Here is a 20,063-nt window from a genome sequence, read left to right as displayed (position 1 = left end):
CCACTCCCTAGATAGTCCGCCCAAGCCTAAACTACTTCTCAGCCTCTTGGTGTAAAAAGCCAGGTTAAAAGAGAAGCCACAGCAAAGAGAAGTGACATAGTTCATGGCACATTTCAGCCCCCAGTTCCCAGTTTAAGAAATCTGTGAATGACCGCTTGCATTTTTTAAGTGAATTAAGATATTTAAAAATATGTCACTATGTCATTTGATCCTGTCTCCTGATCTAAGGTGGGCTTCTCTGATGGCTCAGCGGGTAAAGAATCTGCCTGCAGTGCAGGAGACGCAGGGGACTCGGGTTCAGTCCCTGGGTCAGGAAGATCCCCTGGAGGAGGGCATGGCAACCCTCTCCAGTATTCTTGCCAGGAGAATCCCATGGACAGAGGAGCCTGGTGGGCCACAGTCCATGGTGTCACAAAGAGTCGGACACATATGAAGTGACTGAATGTGCAATCTAATGTACTGAATGCCTTGAGCAGGTAGTAAGATTTCATATACGTATATTTGTCTGAAACAGAAAATGTTTACCGTGTGCACCACAGAAGAATTAGATCTGTTATCCGCAACCAAATCTCAGGTGTTTTCCAGGAAGTGTTTTTCATTGTTTTATGCTGCTTCATCCATTTAATTCTGCACACGTTCGCTGAGCACCCTGGTGTGCCTGATGTTAGGAACGAAGTCCCAGGTGTGGCCCCTGCTGTGAAGGACCATGTCCGTGAGCGTGGAAAGGGCTGTGGGGCCACCGGGAGCCGCTGTGGACAGCATTCAGCAGAGCGGTCGCTGAGCTGGCTCTTGGAGGGACTCAGAAGGAGAAAGGCTCTCCAGACCCAGAGGAGCAAGATCACGGGCGTCCAGCAGAAGAGCGGGTGTCAGGGTGTGGCTGAGCTGGGCGGGCAGTGAGGGCAGGGACCAGTGATGAGACCTCTAGGCCAGAGGGCAGATGAAAAGGGCATAGGTGTCTGGCCGAGGAGTTTAGAAGATAATTTGCAGGCTTCAATCCACTGTGCCCCTGGAAGTGTAGGCGTAGCAGTGCTCCTTTTGTATTTCCCATTTAAATTACTCAGTTTAGCGTGTATGTTGGGAAGATAATATTTTGGGCTGGCCAGAAAGTTCCCATAACACCTTACAGGAAAACCTAAATGAACTCTTTGGCCGAAAGAAAAAAGTGAAAGTGAAAGTTGCTCAGTCATGTCCGACTCTATGTGACCCCATGGACTGTATAGGCCATGGAATTCTTCAGGCCAGAATACTGGAGTGGGTAGCCTTTCCCTTCACCAGGGGATCTTTCCAATCCAGAGATTGAACCAAGGTTTCCCACACTGCAAGCAAATTCTTTACCCGCTGAGCCACACACGAAGCCCGAACTTTTTGGCTGACCCAATACAAATCAGCACACTGAGTCTAGTTTCATTAATTTTTGTCTACCCTATCATCCAAAAAATTTTTGTGATGCAAAAATCATAGTACTTTGTTCAGTGTTCTCCTTTTTGGGTAGTATATGTATGGTTTTTATCTCATCACCTTTTTTAATTTATAAACTTTTAAGAAGGACCATGTTACTTATATTTTTGTCCCCCAAAGCACGATACATGTATTTGTTTCATTATTAAGGAAATATTTATACTACAAAGAATGTTCAGGATAAAGAGGGTAAATAATCCCCCCAGATTGCCACAGTGTAAACCTAAACCATTGGTATTATTTTGGCATGTTTATTTTCGTACATAAAATGGGTGTGTCTTGTGAAGTCAGAATCGTATTGCCTTGACTTCTAGCTTGAGGTGTGTGTCATCAGTCAACTTCACAAGAAGATGCTGCATGTTTTGTCTGCCTTCCACAGTAGTTAGCACCATGTCCCAGTAAAGTTATCTGCCCTAACTAGATGCTCAACTATAGACTGATTGTTCACAGACTCTAGAAGAAGGGGATGACAGAGGATGAGATGGTTGGATGGCATCACTGACTCAATGGACATGAGTTTGAGCAAACTCCGGGAGAGAGTCAAGGACAGGGAAGCTTGGTGTGCTTCCGTCCATGGGGTTGCAAAGAGCCAGACACCACTTGGCCACCGAACAATAACAACAACGATGCACACACTCTAGCAATCTCTTTATTCTTCATGTTCTATGTATATACTTTGATATTTATAACCTCTTTTCTGTGTTAATTCAATTCCACATAGGTTTTGTGCTTTTTTTTTTTTCTTTTTTTGGCTTTGTGCTTTTTACCTTAAAAAAAATTTAGGGCCCTGCTGGGAAAGAGACAGCCTGAAGCACACCATTCAGGGAATGTGATGTTATCTTCTGACCCCTATCCTGTGTCTACACAGCAGCAGGTTGCATGGTTGGGTAATTGCTGGATGATTTTGAGATATGCAAGGGGGGCGGGGGAAAGCTATGATCAAGAAGCTGGAAAAGAAAAAAAAAGAGCTGTTTGAATTCACTCAAAATGGGTTATTCACTCAACCAAGTTTAAAAATGACTTCTTGTTGCCCTGATGTTTGGACCTGCGCTGGCAGCTGGGATGACCACCTGGACAGTCTCCTGGCGGGGGTGGGGTGCCCCCCGGCTGGCTGTTTGGTCCACAGCTGGGACAGCAGCCTTCTCAGCTCAGCCTGCTTCCTTTGTTGTTACTGTGCTGTTTTTCTTGAGCTGTTTGATTTTTGCTTTGGTTTCTTTCCAGGTAGTCAGGCTATCTGCTCTGAGTTCTTATTAGAAACTGAACCAGTGTTCCTCTGCCTGATTGGTGGAGCGAACAGATGAGTCTTTACTTTTTAAAAATGTTCAAATAAATCTCTTCTCTTGACATTGCATGAGTCTGTAAAAACAAAACAAAACACACTTGTCTCTACATTTTACATCATTCCTGGGAGAGAGAAAGAGGCTTAGTTTGTTTGTTCTTCTTGAAGTGTCAGGGTAGTACCTCCAATTCATTACTTGTAAATGATTTTTAGGTGTTTTTTTTAAAATAAATGCTCATTTTTCTGCTAGTAGATGATTTGCACTGTACTGGTTTGGGGAAGAGTTCACAAATACCAGATGCTAGTTGTTCCTGCTTCTTAGTGAAGCTCAAGATCTGAGACATAAGCACAGAGTTTGTCTTTTTTTTTTTTTCATTTATTTTTATTAGTTGGAGGCTAATTACTTTACAATATTGTAGTGGTTTTTGCCATACATTGACATGAATCAGCCATGGATTTACATGTGTTCCCCATCCTGATCCCCCATCCCACCTCCCTCCCCATCCCATCCCTCTGGGTCTTCCCAGTGCACCAGCCCTGAGCACTTGTCTCATGCATCCAGCCTGGGCTGGCGATCTGTTTCACAATTGATAATATACATGTTTCAATGCTATTCTCTCAGATCATCCCACCCTCGCCTTCTCCCACAGAGTCCAAAAGTCTGTTCTATACATCTGTGTCTCTTTTTCTGTCCTGCATATAGGGTTATTGTTACCATCTTTTTAAATTCCATATATATGCATTAGTATACTGTATTGGTGTTTATCTTTCTGGCTTACTTCACTCTGTATAATGGACTTCAGTTTCATCCATCTCATTAGAACTGATTCAAATGTATTCTTCTTAATGTCTGGGTAATATTCCATTGTGTATATGTACCATAGCTTTCAGCCTTCAGAATGGGAGAAAATAATAGCAAATGAAGAAACAAAGGATTAATCTCAAAAATATACAAGCAACTCCTGCAGCTCAATTCCAGAAAAATAAATGACCCAATAAAAAAATGGGCCAAAAAACTAAACAGACATTTCTTCAAAGAAGAAATACAGATGGCTAACAAACACATGAAAAGATGCTCAACATCATTCATTATCAGAGAAATGCAAATCAAAACCACAGTGAGATACTACTACACGCCAGTCAGAATGGCTGCTGTCCAAAAGTCTACAAGCAATAAATGCTTGAGAGGGTGTGGAGAAAAGGGAATCCTCTTACACTGTTGGTGGGAATGCATAGTACAGCCACTATGGAGAACAGTGTGGAGATTCCTTAAAAAACTGGAAGTAGAACTGCCATATGACCCAGCAATCCCACTCCTGGGCATACACACTGAGGAAACCAGATCTGAAAGAGACACGTGTACCCCAATGTTCATCGCAGCACTGTTTATAACAGCCAGGACATGGAAGCAACCTAGATGCCCATCAGCAGATGAATAATGGATAAGAAAGCTATGGTACATATATGCAGTTTTTATTAAATGGAGCAGGTTGATTTCATGGTGTCTGTCATGGGGACACTGGAGTCACCCACTGGGGTTGGCATCCAGCTCTGCCTCTTACCACCAGTGTGACCCAAGGCAAGTGACTCAGCCCTTAATGAGCCTCAGTTCCCCCATCTCTAAAATGGGGATAATGACCGCATCTACCTTCTAAGGTAGTTGTGAAAATGAAATGAGTTTCTTCATTTGCTATTATTTTCTCCCAATCTGAGGGCTGTCTTTTCACCTTACTTATAGTTTCCTTTGTTGTGCAAAAGCTTTTAAGTTTCATTAGGTCCTATTTGTTTAGTTTTGCTTTTATTTCCAATATTCTGGGAGGTGGGTCATAGAGGATCTTGCTGTGGTTTATGTCGGAGAGTGTTTTGCCTATGTTCTCCTCTAGGAGTTTTATAGTTTCTGGTCTTACATTTAGATCTTTAATCCATTTTGAGTTTATTTTTGTGTATGGTGTTAGAAAGTGTTCTAGTTTCATTCTTTTACAAGTGGTTGACCAGCTTTCCCAGCACCACTTGTTAAAGAGGTTGTCTTTTTTCCATTGTATATCCTTGCCTCCTTTGTCAAACATAAGGTGGAGAGGGAGGTGGGAGGGGGGATCGGGATGGGGAATACGTGTAAATCTATGGCTGATTCATATCAATGTATGACAAAACCCACTGAAATGTTGTGAAGTAATTAGCCTCCAACTAATAAAAAAAATAAAAAAGGATACACAATTAAAAAAAAAAAAAGAAAATGAAATGAGTTCTGCTAAGAATAGTACCTGGCATTGTGTGCTTAGCATGTGTTGTTATTTTATCATTGGTATCATCCTATATGACTAAACCCATATAAATGGGAAGTTTCTGTGAGTTTGAATGTAATTTTCTGCTGGGTGAAGTTGACACTGTAGAGATTTGGACAGAAAGAAAATAAAAGGCATGTGTAGCCTAGGAATTCAGAGCCAGTAGGTATTTTCTGTGTACTGTGTAGGTTGACAAAGCTTCAGTTCTCGTAACCTAAATTATTAAAGAATTGTTTAGTATTTATCTCTGGTATCTTTGAAAAAGATAAGTCCTTTTTAAAACATAAATGATATTTTGTTTTACTAACATACTAAATAGCATTATGTTTTACCAGTGTATATAGTAAATGGTAGCACTGCATAGTAAATACAAAGCACAGTCACTACTGATATTAACGTTAACTGTATCTTCTTCCCTTTTAGAGCTCTTCAACCAGAAATACATTTACTAAGAGCAATGGCTTCAAAGGTGATACTCAGGCAACAGAAATCTTTCACGGTTGTAGTTTTACTAGCCTGTTTGGTAAGTCAACTCTTCACTTTCATAAGAATGTAGGGGAAAAATTCATAGAACTAGGACCCAATCTAATTCCCATTTTTAACCCCATATCTTCAAAATTTTCTTTGAAATTCCTTTTATCATTGTTGCATTTAATTAATAAGTCAGAGGCTATTGTTGGGTCTTGACTTTTGTGGCAATAATTGCACTTATTTATTTCAGTCTTGATGAGATCATAAAGTCATGGCATTACTTGTAGCCCCAAGATAATGATGCTTCATGGGCTTACAGGCAGGCGCCTCTCACAGCACAGCCTAGACACTAACAAGGTCTTAGATTCTAGCTTGGAGCCCATGACTTCACAGTCCATGTAGAATTTAGAGTTGATTCTTAAATGCTATTGTTTTATATGATTATTTATATCCATTTTGACTCCAAAAAACATCAAAGACAGATAGAGAATTGTAACCTTTGAAAGCTTTCGCACGGAAGATCTTCGAATGTGTTCAAAAGAATTACTGAAACATTCGGTCTGGAGATGCAGTCATGATCTACAAATATAAAAAGGATTAGTGACACCAAAGACAGTACCTGAGGTCTTCTTGGAAGACAGAGTGAGGGGGAGTGGGGTCAGATTGGAGTCTGGGATGCAGGTAGATGTGAGGAAGACAACCCTTCCTTAAGTTGAGGTTGTTAAATGTTGGAAGAAATGGTCCACGAGAGAGGCTGTGGCATTTCTTTCTCAAAGCAAATGCAGTGTCTTTGTGGTGGAAGGAATATGCTCTCTCCCTCAAATGAAACCAATCCCTGGTGGCTCAGAAGGTTAAGAATCTGCCTGTAATGCGGGAGACCCAGGTTCAATCCCTGGGTCAGGAAGATTCCCCTGGAAGAGGGAATGACAACCCACTCGAGTATTCTTGCCTGGAGAATCCCATGGCCAGAGGAGCCTGGTGGGCTGCGCATGGAGTCACAAAGATTAGGACACAACTGAGCAACTAACACTTTCCTCTAAGATTGGTTGTCAAGTGTGGTTAAGAGAGGCTGGAGGTGATTACTGGACCTTTAGCCCCCCATTATGATCTTGAACTCCACCTTGAATTCTCCCTCCTGCTTGCTCTAGAGGATTAGTCTGGGATTTTATTTAAGGAGGTTGGATGACATCACTGTAGATATTTGCTTCGAGTGGAGGCAGTTTGTACTGAATAACTGCCCATGCTATCATCACTAAAGCCCGTTCTATGCACCTCCGTGTAAAGAGCATTACACACTCCAGTCTCTATTCCGCCCGTGCCTCCTGACGCTCTCAGTTTTCATTTAGGGCAACAGAATTAGCATCAGGAATATTACTGAGGGGGCCCTTGCTTGGCATGAGAGTTTGAACTGAATGTTGTCACCAGTCTGAGATTCTATTAATTCCAACACTTTTTAATGAAACACCGGCTATTAAGAAGCAGGTATACATACTTTTTGTAAGATGAGCCCATATAAACTTAACTGTTTTTAGGTAAAATAAGAAATAAAGCCTGTATCTTGAAAATAACTTACAACCTTTGTTTTTGCAAAGTAGATAGTCCTTCCATTTAAGACCTGTCATGTGAACCAAAGTATATTGTAAGGACGTAGAGAACAGACTTGTGGATGCCAAGGAGGAGGGATGGAATGGGAGGTTAGGGTTAGCAGATGCAAACTGTTACATATAGGATGGATAAAAAAAAAGTCCTACTGTATAGCACAGAGAACTATGTTCATATCCTGTGATATACCATAAAAGAAAAGAATATTAAAAAATAAAGTATATACATATATAGTGACATAAGAGATGTGAGTTCGATCCCTAGGTTGGGAAGATCCTCTGGAGGAGGACATGGCAACCCACTTCAGTATTCTTGCCTGGAGAATCCCATGGACAGAGGAGCTTGGCGGGCTAACAGTTAATGGGGTTGCAAAGTCAGACACACCTGAAATGACTTAACATTTATGCATACATATATATGTCTAATTATGTATGTATGATTGAGTCACTTTGCCATACAGCAGAAATTAGCACAACATTGAAAATCAACAATACTTCAATTTTTAGAAAAAGGATATTGTTAGGTTCCATTTAAGCGGCAAAATGGCAATCAATAGGAAAGTAACACTTTTACTTTGAAGAGCAGAGGATTTGGCCATTTTTGTCGTCATAATTATCAGGAATTTTACTGATCTCAATATTGTCAGAATTTTTTGAATGATGGACTCTAAGTAAATGTAATTCAACTGAAAAGGTGGAAACTTCTGCATCAAAGTTGGGTGTTGGATATGTCTAAAAGATAATGGCAGAATTCTTGAGGCCAGTCTATGTATTCCATTTATTTATTTTTCAATTCATTATAGCTGAATATGTTTATATTAAAAATTTTAAAATATGATTTTTAAATTCAGAATTTTTCCAGTTGAAGAAGTACCCTGGGTCTCTGCATAACTGTTCTTTAAGTCATCTTCTCACTTAGAAAAGAGAACAGCTTCTAGCAGTTTCTACCTTGAGTTCACAAATGTGGAGGAAGAAGATGGCAATTGATTCCAGAAAAGGGGAGTTCTCGTTCAGAAGCAGAGATAGGACTCAGGCTTGAATTGTTTCTGACTTTTCCAGAAAGTGGTTTTCCTTCCTAAAGTGGAAACTAAATTGGCCTCACTCTGAATTAATGTTTATCTTCAGTGGTTATGTCGATAATACTGAAGATACTGTTCCCTTCTTGTGAAAAACAGAATTACCTCACCTTAAGATAACGTTTTGTGAAATGTTGTTTTTTTTCTCAGGCATGTGGAGTGATTTGTGAGACAGGAGACTGTGGACAGCAGGAATTCAGGGACCAGTCAGGAAGCTGTGTTCTGTGCAAGCAGTGTGGGCCAGGCATGGAGTTGTCCAAGGTAACTGTGGGGTGCGTGGGACGGTTATACGCCTGTGTTTTTTATTTACATTTATTTGCTTATTTGCTTGGCTGCCTCAGGTCTTGGTTGTGGCATGTGGGATCTTTTACTGCAGTGTGAAAACTCTGTAGTTGTGGTGCACAGATTCAGTTGCTCTGCAGCATGTGGGATCTTAGTTTCCTGACCAGGGATCAAACATGGGTCCCCTGAATTGCAAGATGGATTCTCAACCACTGGATCACCAGGGAAGTCCCACGTCTGTGTTTTTTTAAATGCATTCTTATCAGCTGAATTCTTTCAATTGATGACTGGTGATGATTTCCTCCTTTAGCCAAGTGTTGCACAATTCCCTCCTCAATACATTCGATTCACGTGTCTCACTGAGAAAGAAGTCGATTCTGGTAACCATAACTCAATAAATGGCATAGTTCTGTATACTTAAATGTTTACCATATTTTACTAAAAGAATAGAATCATTAAACAATAAGGTCTCACTGTGTAGCACAGGGAACTATATTCAATATCCTATGATAAACCATAATGAAAGGGAACATGAAAGAGAATGTATACATATGTATAACTGAATCAGTCTGTGGCACAGCAGAAATTAACATAACCTTGTAAATCAACTATACTTCAATAGAATAATTGAAAACACACAATAATTTTATTTATTGATTTTTGTGTGTGCTGAGTCTTTGTTCCTGCATGGGCTTTTCTCTAGGTGCAGAGAGTAGGGGCTACTCTCTAGTCAGAGAGTGTGGGCTTTCAACTGCGATGGCTTTTCTTGTTGTAGAGCATGGACTGTAGGCGTACAGGCTTCAGTAGTCATGGCACGTGGGCTCAGTAGTTGTGGCTCCTGGGATCTAGAACGTGGGCTCAATAGTTATGGCTTTGTTGCTCTGTACCACATTGGATCTTCCTGGATCAGGGATCGAATCCTTGCTTCCTGCATTGGCAGGCGAATTGTTTACCACTGAACCACCAGGGAAGCCCTGAAACAATCTCCTTAAAAAAAAAAAAAAAGAATCATTAAGGTTTATTTGCATTAATTAAAAAGAATCAACATTCTACTAATGATTTAAAAATAAAGCATTGATAGCAGAATATGTTAATGCTCCTATTTACTGGGCCTTCTTTTTCTTAAGATGAAGGTTACCATTGCTAGTCAAGGAACAGAGTACAGCAGTGTCTTAAGTAACCAGGCTCCAAGGGAGCAGTTGTTTTCCAAGCCAGAATTTTGAACACTCTTTCGACAATGCCAGTGTGATTATTATTTTTCCGATGCTGAGTATGGACTTCCCAGGTGGTGCTAGTGGTAAAGAACCCACCTGTCAATGCTAAAGACCTAAAAGATGCAGGTTCGATCCCTGGGTTGGGAAGATCTCCTGGAGGAGGGCATGGCAACCCACTCCAGTGTTCGTGCCTGGAGAATCCCAGGGATAGAGGAGCCTGGTGTGCTACAGTCCAGGGGGTCACACAGAGTCGGACATGACTAAAGAGACTTAGCAGCAGCAGCATGCTGAGTATAAGCTCCTTTCAGGAACATCTTAAATAGACTCATCTTCAGGGCTGCTTGTGAGGCAGCCGTGTTCTAAGAGGGTGGACGCAGCATCTTGGGTGTTCTGGGGCCCTTCTCTGTCCTGAGAACCTTGGAAGCTGTGCACCCATTTGCTTTATTGACTGACCTTTCAAAGATGTTAGCAGTTGTGCACAATTGGTGTATCGTTTTGTTCTAGATAATGCACCAAGATCTTCCTGTGAGAAAAGAACAAAAAATGTCTCTTTAAGTGACTTTTCAAGAGAAGTCCTTTCCCCTACAGTCTACTGTTCTCTGAAGTTGAATCTTGTCATTCATAGATTTTTGATCAATGATCTGCAAACATCGGGAAACAAAGAATTATGCATTCCACAAGTAATTCCTGGTGGATGGCCTATCTGGATGTTGTGTTTAATATGCGATGGCGTTCAGTCTCCTGGGCCGTCCGTCTGGGCAGAAACTGGCTGAGTTTTGAACTCTGCTGAGTCAAGTTAACTGGAGCACCCTGACTGATGTTTTTTTTAATCCCTGTCTGTTGTAAAAAGGTCCTTTATAACGGCAGACTGCATATCTGGGATCTATCGACAAAGTTAAGAATGAGATCATGCCTGGGAGGAAAATAGCAGTGTTTCTACCCCTCAGAGTTCTTCTTTTTCCAAATCTCACTTAAATCTGAATGAGAACTCACAGATTTGAAGAGATGAGTGAAGTCATTTCTAAGAAACCATTCACTAACCTTCATCATTTATCTAGAGAATGAAGATGAAGTTTCTATCAGCTCCAATATTTTTTTAAAAAACTCATCTTCTGAGGTTAACTGATAGTAGTTTCCATATTTCATAATTTCCCATGGATAGCCAGAAGAAGAATTTTTCATTAGGGAGTAATTTTCCCTGATTGTTGCAATAGCTGTCCAACTTTATTTCATTAACAGCAAAAAAAGGAAGCAATGAATAACTCTCCTATGCATACTCTTTTTATTAGTATTTATGATCCATTTCCTCATTTTAAAAATGTCCAGGACAAATTGAGGGAATAAGAGTAAAAGTAAAGGTAATAATGACCCTGAAATATTAGATCTTGGAGACCCACTCTACTACTATAGGCAAGAATCCCTTAGAAGAAACGGAGAAGCCATCATAGTCAACAAAAGAGTCCGAAATGCAGTACTTGGATGCAGTCTCAAAAACGACAGAATGATCTCTGTTCATTTCCAAGGCAAACCATTCAGTATCACAGTTATCCAAGTTTATGCCCCAACCAGTAATGCTGAAGAAGTTGAAGTTGAACAGTTCTATGAAGACCTACAAGACCTTCTAGAAATAACACACAAAAAAGATGTCCTTTTCATTATAGGGGACTGGAATGCAAAACTAGGACGTCAAGAGATACCTGGAGTAACAGGCAAATTTGGCCTTGGAGTACAAAACGAAGCAGGTCAAGAGAATGCACTGGTCATAGCAAACGCCCTCTTCCAACAACACAAGAGAAGACTCTACACATGGATATCACCAGATGGTCAATACCAAAATCAGATTGATTATATTCTTTGCAGCCAAATATGGAGAAGCTGTATATAGTCAGCAAAAACAAGACCGGGAGCTGACTATGGCTAAGATCATGAACTCCTTATTGCTAAATTCAGACTTAAATTGAAGAAAGTAGGGAAAACCACCAGACCATTTAGGTATGACCTAAATCAAATCCCTTATGATTATATAGTGGAAGTGAGAAATAGATTCATGGGATTAGATCTGATAAACAGAGTGCCTGAAGAACTATGGACAGAAGCTCATGACATTGTACAGGAGCAGTGATCAAGACCATCCCCAAGAAAAAGAAATGGAAAAGACAAAATGGTTGTCTGAGGAGGCCTTATAAATAGCTGAGAAAAGAAGAGAGGCTAAAGGCAAAGGAGAAGAGGAAAGATATACCCATTTGGATGCAGAGTTCCGAAGAATAGCAAGGAGAGATAAGAAAGCCTTCCTCAGTCATCAGTGCAAAGAAATAGAGGAAAACAATAGAATGGGAAAGACTAGAGATCTCATCAAGAAAATTAGAGATACCAAGGGAATATTTGATGCAAAGATGGGCACAATAATATGGACCTAACAGAAGCAGAAGATATTAAGAGGTGGCAAGAATACACAGAAGAACTATACAAAAAGGATCTTCATGACCCAGAAAACCACGATGGTGTGATCACTCGCCTAGAGCCAGACATCCTGGAATGCGAAGTCAAGTGGGCCTTAGGAAGCATCACTACAAACAAAGCTAGTGGAGGTGATGGAATTCCAGTTGAGCTATTTCAAATCCTAAAAGATGATGCTGTGACAGTGCTGCACTCAATATGCCAGCAAATTTGGAAAACTCAGCAGTGGCCACAGCACTGGAAAAGGTCTGTTTTCATTCCAATCCCAAAGAAAGGCAATGCCAGAGAATGCTCAAACTATGGCACAATTGCACTCATCTCACATACTAGCAAAGTAATGCTCAAAATTCTCCAAGCCAGGCTTCAACAGTATATGAACCATGAACTTCCAGATGTTCAAGCTGGATTTAGAAAAGGCAGAGGAACCAGAGGTCAAATTGACAACATCCATGGCATCATCAAAAAAGCAAGAGAGTTCCAGAAAAACATCTACTTCTGCTTTATTGACTATGGCAAAGCCTCTGACTGTGTGGACCACAACAAACTGTGGAAAATTCTTCAAGTGATGGGAATACCAGAACACTTGACCTGCCTCCTGAGAAATCTGTATGCAGGTCAAGAAGCAACAGTGAGAACTAGATATGGAACAACAGACTGGTTCCAAATTGGGAAAGGAGTATATCAAGGCTATATATTGTCACCCTGCTTGTTTAACTTATATGCAGAGTACATCATGGAAACGCTGCGCTGGATGAAGCACAAGCTGGAATCAAGATTGCCTGGAGAAATATCAATAATCTCAGATATGCAGATGACACCACCCTTATGGCAGAAAAGGAAGAAGAACTAAAGAGCCTCTTGATGAAAGTGAAAGAGGAGAGTGAAAAAGTTGGCTTAAAGCTCAACATTCAGAAAACTAAAATCATGGCATCCAGTCCCATCACTTCATGGCAAATAGATGGGGAAACAGTGGAAACAATGAGAGACTTTATTTTGGGGAGCTTCAAAATCAGTTCAGGCGGTGACTACAGCCATGAAATTAGAAGACGCTTGCTCCTTGGAAGGAAAGTTATAACCAACCTAGACAGCATATTAAAAAGCAGAGATATTACTTTGCCAACAAAGGTCCCTCTAGTCAAAGCTATGGTTTTTCCGGTGGTCATATATGGATGTGAGAGTTGGACTATAAAGAAAGCTGAGCACCAAATAATTGATGCTTTTGAACTGTGGTGATGGAGAAGACTCTTGAGAGTCCCTTGAACTGCAAGGAGATCCAACCAGTCCATCCTAAAGGATATCAGTCCTGAATATTCACTGGAAGGACTGATGCTGAAGCTGAAACTCCAATACTTTGGCCACCTGATGCAAAGAACTGACTCATTGGAAAAGACCCTGATGCTAGGAAAGATCGAAGGTGGGAGGAGAAGGGGACGACAGAGGATGAGATGATTGAATGGCATCACGATGGACATGAGTTTGAGTAAGCTGTGGAAATTGGTGATGGACAGGGAAGCCTGGTGTGCTGCAGCCCATGGGGTCGCAAAGAGTTGGATACGACTGAGCAACTGAAGTGAACTGAACTGAAGACCCACTCGGAAGCAGAACTTGACAGATGCTGAGGGTGTTTCTGCATGCCCTGATATGTGCCCCCTACAGGCAGGCAGCCGGTCAGCTTTCACACTCGCGGTCTACACAGAGTGCCCAGCTCCGTTTAACAAACACTTGGTGTGTCTCTGCTAGAGGAGTGAACAGATCGGTCAACCTCAAATAAGTTTTGGAAAGTAAGTGCTAGCACATAGTGAACACTGTGCTTAGGCGCTCAGTCCTGTCTGACTCTTTGTGACCCTGTGGACTGCAGCCCTCCAGGCTCCTCTGTCCATGGGATTCTCCAGGCAAGAATACTGGTGTATTGCCATGCCCTCCTCCAGGGTATCTTGCCAACCCAGGACTGAACCCAGGTCTCCCACATTGCAGGCAGATTCTTTACTGTCTGAGCCACTTGGAAAGAAAGGTAACAGTTAAATCTAGTAGTATAAAAGTTAATGAATGTGTAATCGGTGTGTTACTAATAATGTTCGCCAAGTCTTTTAGTTTGGTTTTAGCTCTTAGTAAATAAAATTAGCAAGTGAGCATTGCTCAGACTCTAAACTGTAAAATATAAGAAAGGCAAAGGATTCAAACATACCAATGGAAGTGAAAAAATATTTTTATTTCCCCGTTAATTAATCAAGGCAAGGGATATGAGGGTTTTATTTGTTTGTTTTTAATATAAGCCATTACTTTGGAACTAGAAATCTCCAAACTGCCTACCCATGTATTTGCAGTTTTCTCCTTCCAGGCTGATTTTATTAAATTTTTAGCAAGAACATACATCTTTCAGAGGAAAGAAAATTTCTGGGTATATTAAAATCAGATAAATTCAGTTAAATCAACAAGTATGTTCAATTGGTTATTGACTCACTTCCTAGTTTTGCAGAGTGAGGTAAAAATTTTTTTTCACTAAGTTTTTGTTGAACTGTTAGATATCAACATTTATAAATAATCTAATTGCTTTCTGCTTGGAATATTAAATACATCATTTGGAGGGAGAATCTGTTCATTTGGAGGGAAACAGATGAGTATAAGCATCTTTGCTTTTTTAACTGAGGCTTACCAGTTTGGTTACCTGTGGTGTTTGATATTTTGAAAGCACAATAAATACTTTTAGATTAGTTATGAAAAAGTAGAAAAGCTGGATCAAATGATCGATACCCACAATCAAAGTTTTCTTCATGTTAGGAATTTTAAAAGGAGCATTTTCACCAAACATAGAGCTTTCAAATAATCTTTCTTCTAACATTACTATGTAATGTATTTTGCTGTACCAAAGGTAATTTAAAACTTCTATTTTCTACTGTCATGTCTCTCTAAAATAACAAAGTCTGGGTCATGCAGTTCTTTGAATTGCAAACATGTATCTGTATCTTAAAACTTAAGCTTGGAAATTCTTTTGGTGAGCAGGTATACTTAAAATTTCCATCAGTGGTTTTATTAATCCTAATTATTATTTTCTTTGGAGAGCTTTCAGCCCTGCCTTTTCGCAAGGTGTCTGGCTTCCTCCCCTGTGGTTGGGTCTCTACCCTTAGGACGCGCAGTGGGGCTTGTTGCCAGCCGTGGGGAGCGCTCACCGGGGGCGCTATGCTCTCCACTCAGCTGAGTTGGTCGTGGTTCCGACCGCTTTTCACTTCCTCCCAGTCATGAGAGCGTAAGGCGTCTACCCCGCAGCCCCAGGTTCCATAAGATCCTTGTGGCTCGTTGAGATGGACACTCTTTCCATCTTTGGCCACTTTTTAAACGAGTACTTGTTTTGAGACTTCGTGTGTATGCTTTCTGTTATGTGCATCTGCAGGGTGTGTCTTATAAAAAATAAGCCCTCTCTCTCAAAATGTATGTCCCTGTGACTCCGTCATACGGATCATGCAACGAGAATGGACAGTGGTGGCTGATGTCACGAGCCGGCTTCTGTGTGATCTCCGTGTGTGCCATCAGAAATGCTCACAGCGTAGGTCTGAAGAGGGGAGTCTAGCTGCTGCTGTTCACAGATGGGGAACCAGAGACGCAGAGATTAGCCGGCGTGTCCACCACTGCTGTTCGTGAGTGACGGCGTGGGGAGGGTGTTATGGCCGCTTGGGGTCACCCTCTGCCCGTTGCCGCCCCGGCACAGCGCACCTGGCCGGGCTTTCTATGCGGAGGGACATCTCAGCAGCCTGTTTGGTTCCCAGGTTAACCGCCTCGCTCCCACCCCGCCCAAGAGCCCCAAGCACCATCTCTCTCATTTAGGCCCTTTTTAAAGAAAATTTCATATTCATTTTGTTACTTACAATGATATAGTATTGGGTTGGCCAAAAAGTTGGTTCTGGCTTTTCCAAAACGAGATTTTTGGCCAAGCCAGTACTAGTCTTTTCATGGTTGTAACAACAAATTAATACATTTCAGTGCTCATGTAGCATTAATGGAACCGTGAAAGTCATTATTATCAATGGGTCACTGTAATCTCTGATATGTTAAGGTAAACAAACACATAAGTACACATATATATTTGTATGTGTAAATGTGTATTATATTAGCATTACATAATTGATATTACATAGCTCATGTACAAGAGACTTCCCAGGTGGTGCTAGTGGTAAATAATCTGCCTGCCAATGCGGGAGACCCAGGTTCAATCCCTGGGTCAGGAAGATCCCCTGGGGAAGGAAATGGCAACCCACTCCAGTATTCTTGCCTGGAGAATCCTAAGGATGGAGAAGCCTGGCGGGCTACAGTCCATGAGGTCACAAAGGAGTCTTAGCACAGCACAGCACGGCTAATTGATAATATAATACGTATACCGTGTATATTACATTTATAGTATATGTAGTCAATATTCTACATAATGTATACTGATACATAATTAACCTGTATGCAAAATTTAATTATTTTAATTAGACAAATGTATTTGATCAGCTTCCCTGGTGGCTCAGAGGGTAAAGAATCCGCTTGCAATGTGGGAGACCTGGATTCAATCCCTGGGTTGGGAAGATTCCCTGGAGGAGGGTATGGCAGCCCACTCCAGTATGCTTGCCTGGAGAATCCCATGGACAAAGGAGCCTGGGGGGCTACAGTCCATGGGGTCGCAGAGTCAGACAGGATTGAGTGACGAAGCACAACACAGCACATTTGATCAGCAATATATGATCCATGCAAATGTTAGCTCACACTCTTCATTATTTAAAATTTAAAGCTCAATTAAGGAGAAATTTAAATTGGGAACAAAAGAGAAATCTTCAAAAGAAAAAAAAAGACTTTTTAGTAACTCAGCTTAAGTAGTTTTCCTGAATCTTTTGGAAAATAATATGGTAAGTCATGGAGCCATTCGGAGTCTGTTTTGAGGGTTTTATTCCCTTGAGCCATATTTACTCTCTCCCCCACTGCATGGTTTAGGTTTTAGTTTTTGAGAGTCTATGATAAAGATAATGAATAATGTCTTTTTCCTATTTCTGAGGCAAAAAATACCACGTGTGGTTTCCGTGGCTCTATGAGCAGCGCCGCCGGTGTTATGACCAGGACCGTGTGCGTGAGTGTCAGGTGGCGTCCCGGGGGCTCATGAGAGCAAACAGCACTGGGATGTGTGGGAGATGATATTTTTGTTTTCCCGAAGTGACCATGTTAGACTTGGATTCTCACCATCTCGCGTTTGCCCAGCCCCTCCCCCGCACCGAGTATTGATGCCAACAGTGAGCTTTTAACACGGTCGCCTCTCAGCAGTAAATCAGGAAACTAGTTTTTGCATGAGCCTCTGGAAACAGACTTCAAGTCTCTGGCATGGTTTTCAAAGTAAGCTTTGCTAAGCAATTATTGGGATGATTTTAGTTAATGTGAAAAAATCAACTCTTGTAAACAACAAGAGTTTATGCGAGTCTATGCGGGGCTTCCTATTTTTAAAGACGTCTCCCTCTTTGGAAGATTGTTTTCATCCTTATGAACAAAGTTACACAAAATTTAGTGTAATTTTCAAGTATAAAACGATTCATTTCTGCAATTTAATTACACCGTTGCTCACTTTATTTGTGTTTAATTATACCTAATCGAGCCCAGTGATGTTTGGCAGATATTAACAAGCTCTAGCTTGTCATTTTTCTTTAGAAAAATTCAACTGCGGGTTTTCACAAACCGAAAGTTTGGGGAGGGGGGATGCGTCTTTGGTGTTGTTTTATTAAAGGAAATGAAAAAGCTGATTTCTGAACACCGGCCACATGAATCTAATTTGTCATTCCCATTTCTGTGCCCTAGATTTTCTCTATAAATAGCTTCTTCTCTGTCCAAGTTGAGCTTTTAAAGTTCAAAGAACCCAAGTTAATAGTCACTGGCCGCACAAATAAATAGTGCTTTCGACTCGAGCGCCCAGAGTGTGTCTCCGGGACATTTCGTGGTCTGGGAGGATCTCCCCTGTTGGGAGTGCGGGCCTGCTCCCCCAGCATATAGGTGGGATCCACTTGTGTTTTTCTTCGGTTCTGGGTTTGCAGAGGGAGGGAGGAGAGAAGGGGATCTGAGGACTGTTTGCTTTGAGTCATTTTGCTACTGGAAAGCCACCAATTGTGGCTTTAAAATATTGGGCAGAGTGACAGAGCCACGGCCGCCGGCTCGGTCCAGCCTCCTGCTGCCTCGGAACCGAGATGAGGCAGCCGCTCTGCGCATCCCCGCCCTCCCAGGAGGAAGGCTTGGCCTTGCTGACCAGGAAATATTGCCATGGCCTTTACAGGCTTGCTCCCTGAAGTTAAATAGTAGCACCAGTAGTAGTAGTGGTAGTAATAATACACTTTAGGAAAATGCACAATGTTTGTTCATCCGTCTTAAACAGTAGGCAGTTCTTTATTACACACTGGCTTAACTACTGCTAAAGAAAAGTTACTCAGTGTCTCTTGTCAAGGATGGTGGAACAGGGATGACTCAGAACCTTTGCAGCAGGTGTAGGGTGTGCTGTGGTGGGATTTTACAAGGGGAGGCGGTGTCTCTGAATACATCCTGGAGAAATGGGAATTCATAGCTGAGGAGCACTGTAGTCCACTGGGCTCCTCTGCCCATGGGATTCTCCAGGCAAGAATACTGGAGTGGGTTGCCATTCCCTTCTCCAGGGGGTCTGCCCAACTCAGGGATTGAACCCATGTCTCCGGCAGGTCATAAGTTAAAAAATAAAGGCCATGGTGTTGTCTTGAAGCCTCCATGCATTTCTAGCATGGATATTAATGAGAGATGGTCCTCCATAAACAAAAGTGAAAGTGAAGGGAAAGTCACTCAGTTGTGTCCGACTGTTTGTGACCCCCTGGACTATACAGTCCATGGAATTCTCCAGGCCAGAACACTGGAGTGGGTAGCCTTTCCCATTTTCAGGGGATCTTCCTGACCCAGGGATCGAACCCAGGTCTCCCGAATTGTGGGCAGACTCTTAACCAGCTGAGCCACAAGGGAAGCCCAAGAATACTGGAGTGAGTAGCCTATCCAGTCTCCAGCGGATCTTCCCGACCCAGGAACCGAACCGGGGTCTCCTTTATTGCAGGCGGATTCTTTACCAACTGAGCTAAAACATGTCACTAATTCTAGAGCCCGGGCTGGTGACTGACTCACTCTTCTCTCTCACACCACACCATGCCAGACACACACACACACACTCCTTCTAATAAAAGGGTCAGAGGGAGAGCTCAGGGCCACCTGGGACATGGGGACAGAGGTTAAAGCAGTAAGAAGAACTTCTATTCAGGAGCTTTTGCAGCAGAGACTTTGGCCTACAACTGGGTTCAGTTTCAAATCCAGGTGGACACATGGGGGGCGAGTGCCCAGGAGCAGGATGGGCATCAGGGGGGAACTCCCGAAGAGGAAGCATCAGGGGAAGGGGCATCCCGGCTAAACAGACGGGGGGATTCCTGCTGAAGGTGGGCAGACGATCAGACATCACCAGTGGGTAGGGAGGGTGGGGGGAGGGTGAGGAGAGCTGGCCAGATACGGAGAATAAGCATGTGTGGACAATGGGAGACAACTGGGCTCTTCAAGACCAGACCTAAGAACAGGGCATAGTCAAGCAACTGGCTCAGGAAAGCTTGTCCGGTTTGGTCAAGTGGAGGGTCTGTCAAAGGTAAGATGAAATAGATCCCCCGCGGGCAGCCTGCTCCCTGCCTCCTCTCCAGAGACCCATCCATACTTCTTGCTTCTGTACTCAAAGAAAGCACTCTACCAGAGAAATCACCCCCTACTACCCCAGAGTCATGCGGGAAAACCCAAAAGATCAGATGCTATTTTGGTTAGATGCCCAAGTGTATCACGTGGTCCTCACCAGTGCATTTCACCCGGTGCAGAGGTTGCCCTTGGGATGCAGTGGTGAGATCTGTATCCTGAACACTCCCACCATGCCCTGAGACAGGCAGATGCAC

General features: G+C 42.2%; 1 protein-coding gene across 2 annotated transcripts in view; it reads left to right on the top strand.

Annotated features, from left to right (window-relative positions):
• The window catches only part of TNFRSF19 (TNF receptor superfamily member 19), a 92,146-nt gene that overhangs the window by 17,811 nt on the left and 54,272 nt on the right, over window positions 1-20,063 (top strand). For both annotated transcript variants that reach the window (XM_043477586.1, XM_043477587.1), the window contains exons 2-3: window positions 5,443-5,542; window positions 8,318-8,428. In XM_043477586.1, the coding sequence (XP_043333521.1) occupies window positions 5,477-5,542; window positions 8,318-8,428 (177 nt within the window). In that variant the 5' untranslated portion in view covers window positions 5,443-5,476. The remainder of the gene's footprint in view (window positions 1-5,442; window positions 5,543-8,317; window positions 8,429-20,063) is intronic.

This window comes from Cervus canadensis, chromosome 9 (assembly GCF_019320065.1).
Source record: "Cervus canadensis isolate Bull #8, Minnesota chromosome 9, ASM1932006v1, whole genome shotgun sequence".
Taxonomy (NCBI): Eukaryota; Metazoa; Chordata; class Mammalia; order Artiodactyla; family Cervidae; genus Cervus; species Cervus canadensis.
The sequence above is the reverse complement of the archived record's forward strand: the minus strand, read 5'-3'. Positions and strand labels throughout refer to the sequence as shown.